The sequence below is a fragment of the Blennius ocellaris genome (genome assembly GCF_963422515.1).
Source record: "Blennius ocellaris genome assembly, chromosome: 1".
NCBI classification, from domain to species: Eukaryota; Metazoa; Chordata; class Actinopteri; order Blenniiformes; family Blenniidae; genus Blennius; species Blennius ocellaris.
The window spans coordinates 8,167,977-8,182,557 of NC_137650.1; the positions used below are offsets into that span (position 1 = coordinate 8,167,977).

At 42.1% G+C, this 14,581-nt stretch overlaps 1 protein-coding gene across 2 annotated transcripts in view; it reads right to left on the reverse strand.

Moving 5' to 3' along the window:
* The window catches only part of cd276 (CD276 molecule), an 82,688-nt gene that overhangs the window by 9,348 nt on the left and 58,759 nt on the right, over positions 1-14,581 (reverse strand). The window contains exons 7-8 of one of the 2 annotated variants that reach the window (XR_013936674.1): positions 9,960-9,992; positions 9,769-9,808 (exon numbers count right to left, since the gene is read on the reverse strand). Coding sequence is in view for 1 of the 2 variants with exons in the window: in XM_080498950.1 (XP_080355076.1) it covers positions 9,970-9,992 (23 nt within the window). In the remaining variant the exon portion in view is untranslated. The remainder of the gene's footprint in view (positions 1-9,768; positions 9,809-9,959; positions 9,993-14,581) is intronic. The other variant, XM_080498950.1, reaches the window with a different exon arrangement.

Below are 14,581 nucleotides of genomic sequence, written 5' to 3' on the forward strand. Positions count from 1 at the left end.
TGTCCATCCCGATGAAAATCTCAGCATCTCCATCTTCCACTGTTTCCTAGCTATACATTATCACAGGTCGCAGTAGCGTCTCGTAAACCTTCCCTTTCACTCCTTCTGTCAAACATAAGCCCCGACACTTGTCTCCACCCGCTCCATCCTGCCAGCACATTATTGGTTTTGAGAACATTGAGAAAGAAATATGTAGGCAAACGGCAGTCATGACAGTCATCTCATGGATGTTTACGGGAAATGTCAGGGAAGTTCTCACTGAGAAGATGCGTGATGCGACACTCAAGGGTTAAAATCACACCCTGTTGATCTCTAAACTTCTGATTTTGACACCCTGCATCATCACATAAGAGTATGTGAGAGAGCAGACATCCATTTCTTCATTCAACTTCACAGTTACATAAGCTTGTTAAGAAATGCACATGGTTAAAACACCGAAGGGCAAACTGACTGTACAAGTGACTCAACGTCATAATGCAGTCTTACTTCTGGCACATGTCAATGATATAAAAAGGGACAAGAAATATATATATATTTTTTTTCAAAAGTAAGTTGTTAAGACAACATTTTGATGTTTATTGTGACAGTTTCCATTTTAATTTCATAGGCCTTTGTTACATGCAGGAATAGGAAAGTAAATCTTGAGACAAGAAATGATATAAAAGCTGGATCATACTTACAGAACACATACAAGAACTATTAAAACATGTTCAATATTGACAACTTCAGTCCACTGCAATCTATAAATTCCTCCTTTGAATCTTCATTTAAAGTGTTTTTGAGGCATCGCAGTCACATAAACCCAGAAAATGTGACCCCTTTGAAATTCTACAACTCTGTGATTATATACACATGGATGTGTGTGCGACCTTGTCCAAAATAGGTCTTCTTAAGATACTACGACATGAAAATACATTTCAAATTAAAGTAAGATTTAAGGAAATTCTATGGGATGGACCAACCATAAATATGATGGCAGAGGACGATGATTGTGCTCGTGGCTTGGAGTGTCCCCATCATGGAGGTCAAAAGGACATCGAGCTGCTTGAATGACGAATACAAAGTGATGCTAATCATTAGTGGTTGAAGGCCAGAGCCAGGTGACCAACCCCATAAAGAAAACCAGGTCATCACCATGGAGCTGTCAACATCAACAACATCAAGACACGCGCGACACTTCTGCTGGTTTGGCTCTGGTTCATGTTCACATGGTTTGCTACGTTTACCAGCATTATTGATTATCGGGAGCTCATTGGTCCACTACTATAGTTTGCTTTTAGCACTATTCAATCTGACTATCGACGTTTGGTTGCACAAAGTCTAATCAGATACTCTTTGGTGACGATTGCGAAGATGGGAGTAATCACTTCAACTTGTTTGCCACTGCTTCTGTTGTGCGGAGCTTTCCTCTCGTGTGTTTGGATGCAGTGTCACAGAGCCATGGTGCCCAGCCATCTGTCTCCAGGCATGCCATCCTGTTTACGCGCGCATGTTGTTCAACATCAACACTCAGCCGATCGTGTATGCGGTTTCTCATCTGCATTATGAGTAATCTATGGTAGTTAATTGAGCCCAGAGGCAGTTGGTTTCAATGAAGGCTCCTGTGCTTTTTCTGGCAAAAAAAAAAAACAGGAGAGAAGGAGCTCTCTGGAGAAGGCAGCTCTCTGTCGAGAGGCAAACAGAGCAGAACTCCTGCCGTGTTCATTAGCTGTCATTGATCAGTGATTCAGTCTCTGCACGTCTCGTACTACAGCTCACATATAACCAGTTTCATCTCCTAAAAATTAATATTAAAAAAGAAAAAAAGGGGGGAAAAAAAGGACAGCCAGCGCAGCAGTTTCCTTCCTTGTATTTTATTTTCCGCTGCACTGTTTTGATGTGGATGGATGTTAGCCAACAGCATGCAGAGATTGCTGTGCACCATACTTGTCCATTCCACACTTTTCTGATATCAATATGATCTACTATATTCGGTTATTGGCTTCCCTCAGAGGCTATCATTGCTGCAACCTATTCCATCACAGGAGGTGCACTGTAGAATGAGGCTTGGAGGTATAAAAATGCTGATAAATGGCTGAGACAAAAGCATAAATAATGTAGGGATCAGAGATACTGGAATAGTGAGTCAAACTCCGCCTCAGGACACTCCACACCTCCCCGGAGAGGGTCCGACGCAAGTGTCCTGTCGGGCATCATCAGCATCTGCCGGGCTTCACCTGCCACGTTCAGGGAGCTCAGTCTGCTCTCAGCATGGGGCCTTCCTTGCCCTTCACTTAATTGTACACCTCCGCCTAAAAAAAGACGAGCACACCATCCCATCCCCCACACCTGGCACGATTCTAAAACACTAAGTTTTCTTCTAACTTTCACCCTATTTCACATCCTTCTGAAAATAATTGCATCTATTTATCAAATTGTCATAGTGCAAAGCCTGAGCTGCCACAGGAACAAACAAACAAACAAACAAACAGAAAGGAATGTATTCTTAGCATGTCAGGTGCAGGTTTAAGTGAATATATACAGTAGGTGTAAATTGAATCGATATTTCTTAACACTGCTGAAGGAGCCACAAAAGGGCCATTATGTAGCACTAATTGCACCTATAGGGCCTATCTTCAAAAAGAAAAAAGAAAAAAGAAATGTAATCTGCGCCCTCATTGGAATTCATCAAAAGTCTTCAGGTAGATGACCGGGATCGTCCATACCGCTCCTCATTTCACTGAGTTTTCTTTATTCCCTTCATGTCGGCCTTTGAATATTTATTCTCTTCTAATTTGCAGCTATCACAGACACAGCCGAGGTTCTGCACACACCTCTTCCCCACGTGAACAGAAATTTTTTTTTTTTTTTAAATCACTGTCAATGATGAAGATAGGCCTCTACCATCCAATGCAGAATTTTTCTAAAGGAAAGCTGTGAGGCTTCTCTCGATGAAGCTACCCGCAAAATGCAGTTCTCGTGTGAGACGTGTCATTTGCATAAACGTGATACATTAATTACAACACTCCGAGAACAATACACTGATCATCAGCGTTTTCTTGTTTTTTGCTGGAAACCGCATTCTGCAGGCATTTCGATTACTCAGCTATCAGCGAGGAAAAAGACGGGAATAATGAACTGAGATGGATATGCTCGTGTAAACTTCCAGTTCTTTTAAAGATCATGCAAAGGCTGGTGGCGAGGTTGTGTTGTTTGGACAAATGGTGGAGTTTTAACCTTACTTTTGCCCTTTAACCATCTAACAACTATATAAGCTGAATTTCTTTCAAATTTATGACCGTAGAATTGGCAAAAATGTGCAGTAAGTGAGTCCTTATGCCTCTTTTATCATTTTAATGTCAAGCGGTGACAAAGTTTGAGTGTGAATGGACAGCATTTCTCCTCTCCAATCTTTTAGACATCATAACTGGTTTGGGAGTCGTTGTGTGAAGTCTGCCATCCGATTCATGTAAACAATATAGAAATGACAGGGTTAATGAGCAAACTTTGTTGATTCACTGTAAAGCAACATTTGTTCAATCTTACTACCATAGCATAAGTGACGGGTATGAAAGGATGATGCTTGCTTTAATAATGAATGCCGTTCTCTTTCTTCGCAGGAAACAAACAGGCAGAGACAACTGTGACTGCCGGCTACTGCAAGTACATTTCTTTCTTATAAATACCAAAGTTTTATTCATTGAGCCCCTCTGCTGCCGTCTGAGTCCACAGAACCAGTAAGTTGCTATAATGATCTGTACATAATATTTATGATAACTCGCAGCGTGGATGAGCCACTAACGATGGCAACAAACAGTGTGCACAGCCCACAGAATATTGAGCGAGCTGCAGATAGCCATTTACTGCTCTGCCTGTGTGCTGTGCTGCTGGTAATGAAACAGTAAAAGTTTGATTTGATAAACATAAGTCACAAATGAACACATGTATCGATAAGGCCAAGGTTTATGAAAACAAAGTGCCCCTGTGACTCTAAAACAACTTAATTAAATGCAGAGCCGTGCTTTATTAAATAAGATATGCTGCACTCTGCATAAATGTATTAATCGATGGCAAAACTGCCATACAAATATTAGAATAATTGATCCGGGATGATTCAGCAGTGAGGAGGTCTAGGGGCTTGCAGGATATTACCTTGCAATAACAGCCTCGGTGAAGGTCAGTGGGTACTACAGTAATGACAAATGTCCTCTCTTTGACTCCTACTGGCAGACTTTATTTTGGCTAGTTACAGGAAATTACTTTCTGCACCTTCCATCATCTTCTACCCTCTCTGCATGCTGCAGCTTTATAGCAATGACCAATCAGAGTATAATAAAAACAAGCTGTAACTGTCCAACCTTGTAATAAAAAGTAGTCACACAACTGACACCAAACTGCTGGTTATTAAAGTAAGAGTTAAAGGCTTGTTGGTGAAGAACACAGACACACACTGCGAGTCTGCATGGCACTAATGGGGGGGCAGCAAGCAAGTAAAGAACCGGTCAAACTCCATCAGAATTGCCTGTCAGATGGTGGTACAGCTAAGGAACCATCCTGCCAACTGTTTGTGGCTCGGGGAACGACGCTGTGAGTGCCGTCATGTGGCGACGGCTTGGAAATGTGCGCCATTATCCCCATCTTGTAACGACATTGTTTTCTGTCACTACGACAGCTGGCTTTTTAGCTGGTCTTTGAGTGCGGCCATTCTGAACGATCACAAACGCTTTTGAGTTTCACTCGTGCTCCGTAAGCTCCGTCTTACTGTTTTAATACTTGCTAATCACACAGAATACCAGGCATAAATGTATGTGGGTGTGTGTTTGATGCAGACCAAAATATGCGTTTGAAACATTGAGGTTTGCGCGGCTTGCATTCAAAATCAAGTTTCTCTAATGTGGTCCAAGTTTCCATGACTACTGAGCCTGATGTATGGGGAGTGTCATGTTTTGATTGTCCACTTGATTCAAGTACTTTGTGCAGGTCATCACTTCCCATTTTGTCAAGGGCGTCACACATCTGCTTTCCACAGAGACCGAAGCCCTTCACCATGAGGCATGGACTAATCTCAACATACACATCATCTAATTTTATGTCTTGTTGATAACTCAAGTCCATGGAGTTGCTCAACAAAATATCAATAATACATCAAATCCAATCCTCTTCAGGTATCAGTGTAGCTTTTTTTTTTTTTTTTCTGTCCCAGGCAGCAAGTGTCAAGGTGTTAACCCACTGTTGCATCGCAATCATTCTCAAAACTCACCTGGTCGATGTAAAAATGTCTAGCATGAACGCACACATGCAATATTATTGATTTCTCGCAAACATATATTTTATGATAACAGCACTATAGCTAAGGTTCAAAATCAGACATTTAGCACTCATCTTGAATTTAATAGCAGCAACACAGCATAGACTTAAACAACAAAAGCTTTTCAGGCTTTTTTTTTTTTTTTTAAACCACCAATTAGATGGGCTGCTATCAGCTTCCAATGATCATTCCAACAATGAACACTTGCAATCTTGTGACCCTTGATGCTATATTTACAGGAGTTATTTTATACAGAAAACATTGCAAGGACACCTCCAGAAGCCACTGTTTGTTTACACAGTCCACTGTGCAATCCGCAAATACAAGTTAAAGCTAAATCAGCCAGGAAAGACGGCGCCGTCAATGGCACAGTGGAGTCTCACATGCAGTAGTTTGCTTTAGTTTCTATAGTGTGGGCAGCTCACTCATCTGAATAGACACTATCAATGCTGAAAATTGGATTGCAGTTTGAGAATATTTTCTCTTTCTTTATTGGCTTTATGTAACCAGAAGGACCCACCGACCTGGAGGCACGACGGGGAGCATGTCAAGGCAGCAGTCACACAAAATCAACAGAACTATACAACCTGGTGCATGATACAAACATTTACAATAAAACAGAAGGACAGCTATTCAAGTACAGCGGCCTTTCAAAAACAACTGTGCCATTCCTCTTTTTTTTACATTCTTCATGAGATTTTTAAAATGATCAATATTTTAAGGGTTTTATAATGATTATTCCATGATATGAGTTTTTAAGATACTTTAAAAATAAACTTCACTGGAGTCTAATGCATGATAAAACATCCCAGTGAAGGCAAACACTGACTCTCACCCACATTCAATGCTAACAGCCTTCCAAATGAAAGCCATAGGCATATTTCCAGGTCTGCTCTAGATTCTAGGAGGTGTTTTTCTCATGGTTTTATTTAATATATGTTAATCTAATTTGGACAACAACCTCCCAAGAGGAACGAGGCTCCTGGTTAAAAACCCCTGCATGCCCATGCATAGTGTGGCTTCACGGTGAAAATGATGGTGACCTGGATTCAGTCGGGATCTTTTGTGAAGATAATAGTAAAATTTGAATGACATTTACTTCACAGAAGTCTAAAATGATTATATGCTGTTTTCATTCATATTTACATGTCTGCTGACCTCTTTTTCAAATTGAGGTATAAATGCAATATATCAAATTAATTTTTGAGCCACAATAGGGGAGTGCCAGTTTCTATATTGTTGGTGAAAGTGTCTTGTAATAGGCTTTGTAATTTGTAATGCGCTTCATTTTTGAAATTATACAGCCTATGCTGTCACCACGAATCTCAATATTTGTCAAATGAAGATTGATCAAAATGTCTCTTAAAATGTCTCTCAAAATATCAGCTTCAAATATCAAAAGATCCAAGTGCAATACCAAAACAAAATGAGATCTTTTAATTGAGAAAAGAAAGTTCTGCAGTCAAAAATATCCCTTCCCTCTGAGTGTCCGCTGCTGGTTGGAGAAACAGTCGTTTTTTTCCCAAAATAGCTCAGAGGTTCAGGGCTTTCCTTGCTTATAGGTCCATGTGTATGAGCTGAGGGAAGGAGATGGAGTATGTTACAAGCTCAGCACGGCTGAGTGAGCAAGAAGGGGCAGCTCTGGGAGAGTCCCGTTTCCCTCCCCGGGGGCCTCGGGGCCCAATGATGCCAGCACGCCGGCTCCCCTCAACACCTGCAACACAGTACTTTTCTGCCGACTAATGCTGTTGTTGTTGGTGCAGGTCAAACGGGACATTAAAAAATAGCTCTACAGCCTTGCAGTCAACAGCCAATCAGACAATAGAGAATGACTATAATTGGAAATCATTGCTTGCACAGTAAATACATACTTGCACAGAATCCAAACATAGCCAGGAGTGCGAGACAGAAAATATACAAACGCTCAGCACAGGAACCACATTGTGGTATGATATTCAGGTAGCATACCATCACAGAGATCCAGATAGACCACTACAAAAAGCATGCGTGAATTAAATAGCAACATAAACAACGCCTGGGTGTTTTTTATTGGTTTTTTTCAGGTTGGAAAAGCAAGCCTGAATGACAGCTAACAGAGGGAGAAGTGCCCAGACTGCACCTGGCAGTGGCTGCCCACCAGGGAGTCTATCCACACTGCAGCGAGACATGAAAAAAAAAAAAAAAAAAAAAGGGAGGCAGTATACAGACAGAAAAATGCAGAGATACCAGGAGACGTGGGTCAGACATTCCACACAAACTGTCTGTCATATCCACAGGCAGAAGGCGCTGCGTCGTACCCCTCAGTCTGTGGGGCCGCTCCTTTGGCGTCTCCATCTGATGCACCAGAACTAATGAGGTTACACCCAGTGTGGTCCGGTCGTTCCCTCCATGGTTATGTAACTATTCCCCGCACGCTCCACAGGGAGAATCCAGTCACTAATGTGTTGGGTGTTTTCGGTTATCAGCTCTCTTTCCTTTTGTCAAGCTGTACATTCGAGTCAGCCTCTACTTCAGAACAGACCATCGCTCAGACCAGTGACGGTGCCACAAATCCACAAATCAATCCAACTCAAAGAGCAAAACCGCAAAACCAAGATACAGCATGTCTGCGGAAGATCTTCCCTGTCTGCTTTCACTGCAGGGAGCTGAACCACTTCCATGTACTCTAACGCACATCTACTATGCACAACCACTGGTACTAGAACACCAGCACTATCCATTTTTCTCCAAGATTATATTAATAGTTGCTGAGATTGTTAACATGCTTTTTATTTCCTTTGAGATTGAAGTTGGGTTTTTTCAATCGCCATGACAATAAATATTCCTTGAGATGGGCTTAAACTTAATGTCAATGCAGTCTGCTTCTCTGTTAATTTATCCAACGTGGTGTAAATCTACGACGAAAAAGACACCCAGCTGCCAGTATTTTCCACATTTAACTCACGCCTGCAGCGTGTCACAAATCAGAGAGGAGGAAAACATCTTTACATCTTTATCAACAATGGGAGGAATATCCTTTATAGATCCAGATGTGGGCGTCAATACACAAAATGCAAAATACATTATTTTAAATTCACACACGTCGGCTCAAACATGAGGACCATCCGGTAACATTTTGGTTGTTGATCGTCATACATTATGATTGGAAAGTGCTCATGAACCACACAGGTTTTTCTTTTTGTGATAGTTTCAATTTCTTAATAACATTTTGTAAAGTTTGTTGAGATATAACTTTGTCAGTGGTCAAAAATGAACCGCTGCCATGAATCTCACATTCATATACCGTATTTCCCGGACTATAAGCCGCGACTTTTTTTCCAATGCTTCGAACCCTACGGCTTATAACTTTTTTTACAGGTTAACAGGCTTCATGCCGCCAGATTCTACTTACGCATGTAGATACATGCTGTTTTTAGCGCCTCAGCTTCTCCAAAACTTGCCTTAAAAGTGATATTCCTGCTCTTCGTGAGCTCCTCTTGTGCTGCTTCCCGTGGTCCGGGACTCCAGCAGCTGATGGCTGTGAATGTTGCATTCAGGCGCATCACATAAAGCTAACCTGTTGCGTCTGTGGCTGAAAAAATCTTCCTCCTCAGAATCACAATCAGCAAATAACTGATAAAATACTTTATCGACAGAGTTAAAATTCTAGGTGATCACGTATCTGTCTCTGTGTGTCTCTGCCTGTCTCCTGGCTTCGCAGCAGGTGTGCACCTCACAGTGCTGTGTGCAGGAATTTCCAGCACTATGAAAGACAGATTTGTGAGAATTTTTTCTTTTTTTTTTTCTTTTAAACTTTTGTGGGTGCGGCTTCTATTCAGGTGTGCTCTATAGTGTGGAAAATACAGTACATTAATATTATTCTGGCAAACTCTCTGACCTCAATGCAATACTTCTGGGTTTTTTTGTTCCGTTTTGTTTTCCATATTTTCTCCAGCTTGTTAAATATAAGTAACCTTGGTGAGTCAATGGAGTACACAGTTTGTCTTCAGTCCAACTCTTTTTAAATTTATGTCTGAGTTTTAGTTTGTGTTTCTTATTGAGTAATACCATAAAAGCTGGAACTTTTGCTGTGTTTTATTCTACAGTATTTTCATTTGATTTAGGACAGCCTGGACATAAGATTTGCAAGAAACTACAAGACCTATAGCACAACAGCTTTAATTTTACATGCATCGTTTTTAATATCATGATATCACGCTTAATTTTTAAAGAGTTTTCCTTTTAAGTATAAACAATGTTTCGGATTGCCTTTGACATTGAATATGCATTAGTAGGCTGGATGCGTGACTCACTTAATAGTTCATCAACATTGTGTTTTTGACTGGGGGCACCAACATTCATGTTTGCATGGTGGATGAATTGAAATAAATTTGTCATATCAGTCAGTGACTCAATGATTCCTAAAATCAAAATGTCAAGACTTCTCATATTCCTGACTCTGCTGAATTAATGCAGCTCAGCCTCATTACAGCAGCACTTACCCATGGCCCCTCGAGAGACACGGAGTCCTCCAGAGCATTACTACCGAGAACACCAGCCAATTGTGATGAGCAGAAGAAAAAAAAAGGATCAAAAAAACAAAAAAGAAACAAACCCTGTAACACCTTGCAACACATGAAAAGATAGATCTGACTTACAGAAACATCCGCCACCGCGTTCAAATCATACTCACCTTTTTCACTTTAGCTTTTCAGAGGTGTCATGGCTGAGGAGAAAACAAAAAACAAACAACAATCAATCGAGAGCTCAAAATATGGTGTGAACGAAATATATGGCTGTGATGTTGTTACTGTAAAGCAGCCATGTTGGCAACGGTGGAGCCCGTGTGTCCATTGTCTTAGAAGACCACAGCATTATCACAAGCTTTGTAGTTGTTATCCTGTTCCCCTCCTCCTTCAGCTCCTGTCTTCCTCCTTCACCTCCTCCTCCTCCTCCTCCTCCACTCCATCTCTGAGCGCCAACCTTGCCATGGCTAACAGGAAGCAGAGGGCACAGCGCTTTATTTAATTAGTCACAGCAGCTGAGTGCTCATGTGGAACCAAACAGGGGAGGCAGATTGGGGTAGTGAGATGGATAGGCACTCTCCCACCGGGCCTTGGCTGTGCTGTCAGAGGAGCGTAGATTACACGACAGAAGGGGGATTCGGCTGGGAGGGTGGATATGGGATTGTATGGCAGGAGGATGTAAATGGCGCATGTACAAGAGGATTCATCCCAGTAAAAAAAAAAATGAAAACGATTGCTTTTACTCTTCCAGTGCTCACAGCCCTTATACAAAAAGCCCTCCTTACGCCCATTCATTTGTCTAATATGCAAACAAACAAGGAGTAGGACCGGCCTGTTTGTTTTGATGTACAACGACAAGGGGTATGACTGCCTTTATTAACTGTGACAACACTCATTATTCTAAATGATTTAGGGGCCACTATTCTTCTATCTCCTCTGACAATGATCAGGTGGCCTTTTTCCTCGCAGCCAGGCAGATACCCTCGGAGAGGGTGTAGAAGTAGCTCAGCTTGCAGCACATCCTTGATGAGCATTCTCTCCAACTCAAAGCAAGAAACCGACAAACAGAAGAGGAAACTTTTCTCCAACTACCATTTTAATTCCACTTTTGCAACAAGCGGCAACACTTTTCTGTTGCGAGGATGGAACATAGAAACTAACGAGTCAGAGCATTCACAAGAAATATCTATTTGTATATAATTAGAGGTTTTGGTGTAGCATGAGGACTATATAATTCATGCAATGCAAGGGTTATAATCCCATAATTATCCAACCCGTGTTACTTGGCCTTCAACACCAAAAAGGAGTCTCAGGATTTCCCCCCTTGGAGAAAACACAATAGTAAACACGTAGCTGCCTGCGTGCAGCTGAAACAGCACATAACACAAGTGCGGCACTTGAATAATGTGTGTGCAGCTACTAAGCAATGGTGTGCGGGGAGCTCTTTTAATTAGCACTCTTGAAGTTATCCAGTGACCCACATCTAATAATGAAGGCAACATGAATGTTCTATTTACATATCTTTAGTGGGTAATGTGTGACCGTTGGGAGAGCCCAGTGGTGGAGTATGTGGTGGTCCTAAAAGAGGGAGGGCATGTCAAGTGGAGTTGCTGCAGGCTGCTTCACTATGCCCTCTCAATCTGAACTGTAGCAATGTGGAATGGTATGTTAGCGACCCACAGGACTGTCAAACTGAGCTATGCCAGAAGAAAACTGTGCGACTTTTTTAATAAATGCCAGTCTGGTAAGGCTTCTCTCACGACTTAAATTGCACTCCTAAATTTAGGTCAATACAGTATTTCATATGAGGGAAAAGTAAAAAGTAAAGAATAAAAAAAAAACCTCTGCCAAGTCTTTTTCCCCCCCATAAAATCAAGGTGTAATCGATACTGAAAATAGAAATATTTATTTGCTTTTCATCAACATTTGCTTCCCAGCGGTCTTCCTGACTGCCATGGTTAGTGCCTTGCTCGGGTTGCTACATACAATGCTGCCACCACCTGTGTAATAAAACTCCACAGGGGCCTGTTAAAAGTCGCTCTATTCAGCTTGTTAAACAAGCAGATGTTTATTGGAACACCAAACGTATTACATTCATTTATATGTATTACTTTTTGTAGTTATCCAATTTTCCACACTGCGGTTTTAACGGTTAAATGGATAAGTAAAAACTTTTTTCTATCAATAGTCAAACAATTTGGACATATCATAGATTACATCCCAGAAGTAGTATTAAAAAAAACAAAAAAAAACAATTTCAATGAATACACACACACACAATCCCAACAGGAATCTTTAAACAATTTGATTCATCTACTTAAGATGCTTGTCTTTGATTCCCATGTGAAACACTGTGAATTTTCTGTTCCGCCTCCATTCAAGTGTCTTACTTTCATTGCTGTGTAACTCTACAGACAAGATGGAGAGGGAATATAATAAGCACAGAGGTGACTTTGACTCGGGTACAGCTGTCCTTGTTTCAGCCTGTCTGCTTGAGAGTCACCTTCTCTGAGCCTTGGCTAACTCGTTTCTTAAAATCAGCACAACGTTTAGGGAGATGGGCTCCTGGCTTTTTAATAATTTCAGCTGAGGCCGAACATCTTTTAGTGGTGGTCTTGGTGCAAAGCAGTCCGAGTAGGGCAGAGGGTGGGACTCCTTTCTGTCCCTCAGCTTTACAAAGGCCCGACATCCTCAAACCCTCCACCTTCACGGGACCGTACCTCAGTTAAGAAGGGTTAATAAAACCATTTTTCACATCCGGCGCTCTCATTTCAGAAGGCGTGCCAAATTGTTCTTTTGCAACAATTCTTTGTGTGAAAGAACTGGGTCACTGACGAGCGAGCTCTTCCAGGGCCTCGTTGCTAAGGCCCGACTCCTTAGAGTCCAGCTTTAGGGACACAGAGGCTACAGCACACAAACTGAAGCCAGCTTCTGACAGCAGAAGCTACACTTGCATGACTGCAGTCCCCCCCCCCCCCCCCCCCCCCTCCCTCCGCCCCCAAACAGCACATCATACCCAGATTACTGAAAGCATTTAAGGAAGGAAGTGGGAGAGGAAGCCAGGAGGAACTACAGTGCTACACATCTCTGCATGTCAATGGGCATCACTGTACACACAAACAAGCGTCTTTCTTTGTGACGTGGGTGTCTCTTTGTATGTGCCCGTGTGCTGCTGCTGGATCCAGCATCTGCAAACACATCCTGAATTGGAACTGCACTGTTTGTTAAACATCATTTGCCACTGCTGTACAAGCAACAAAGGGATCCTACCCCACCGCAAATGAATGAGCCCAGGTCCCTAGTTATCATTGGTTATTGTTCCAATCAGGCTGGCTTTGAAAAGGGAGGCGCGCTCCCCTTTGGACAGCTCATTAGGATAACACACAAACGTGGCTCCCCATCATCCTGAGTTTATTAAAGTGGGGCTCATTTCGGCTCCTTTGTCTCAAGCAGGAACCTCTGCCTTTGTCAGCGCAATTGGAGCCAGATGGCAAAACAAAGCTGCCTGTCTGGATTGCTGCGAGAGGGATCTCAGAAGACTGAGCCATTAGCTTGACTTCACCATCTCATGGCCCGCGCCGTCCGTTCGGATCAACCAGGTGCACGGGGGAAGCGAAAAGGAAGTCGGAGCAAGCGCGGCTGCAAGTTGTTGCCTCGTCACTAGAGTGCAGGCATGACTACACTCTCCCGGCTATATTTTCCTCTCGCCCGGTCCCTTTAGCTAAAGCTGAGCTATTACGTCTCGCTAGTTGTGGGATGGCTGACCCTGCTCCTGGCAGCACAGATCTCTCTGAAACATTCATGAGGGAGGCAGCAGAGAATAAAAGCCATTGTCCCCCTTCACTCAGAGACTCCCCTTCACCTCTCAGCTTATTAAAATCACATGGTATTAACTTTGGCGTTCACAGAAAGGCTAAATAATTCAATCAGAATAAAGAAGGAGTCAAATGAATAACTCTAATGACATTAACGCTTGAGGGAGAACCGCTCGCGACTGTGAGGGGTAGCCACTGAGGCTAGGCAGGCAGAAGAAGCTTGCTCTGCTTGCTAATGGCAAAATTAATTCAGGCCTCATAAGGTCATATTCATGCTAAGCAGAATATCACATAACCCTCATCGCAGCAAAGAAGCACACATAGCAGCATTCTGTCCGGTTCACTGGAAGTCTTGAAAGGCAAGATGTGAAAACCGAGCAAACCAGGAACTCCGCAGAACCCTACAAACACTGAGCCCTGCATTAAAGTCATTATTCAGTGAATAAGTTAACAGGAGGGAACAAAAAGGAAAGAAAATTATTCACGAGTTAAATCTGTGAAGCATATCCCCCCCCCCCCTCACCTTCTGTCAGTGGGAGTAATAAACAGTTAACGCATTCATTCGTCACACGCTCCAACCAGCTCAACCTGCTGCTGGTGACTGGAGCTGATTACTAGTGATGCATTTCTGTCATCATTTGAGCCACTCAGCCCAACTGACATTTAGTGAAAGCAAAGTTCTATTAAAGCTGCATTTGGTCAATTTATCCCGAGTGTTCTTTTCACTGAACATGTTCAGAAGAAGTTTGTTTTATTTACCTGGAAAAAAATATTTTACTTTTAATTGTACAAGGCTGTCGGGAGTTGTACAGCTCTTTAAATTGTTAATTTACACAATACATTTTGTGCAACCCTGATAATGTTTGTGCTATGAATATAGTGAAAACCAGAAACCAATCCAGCATCCTGTTTACACAAAGAAACCTTGCAGATGAAAATGTATCATTTTTGTGTTTTCATTTCAGAAATGTTCT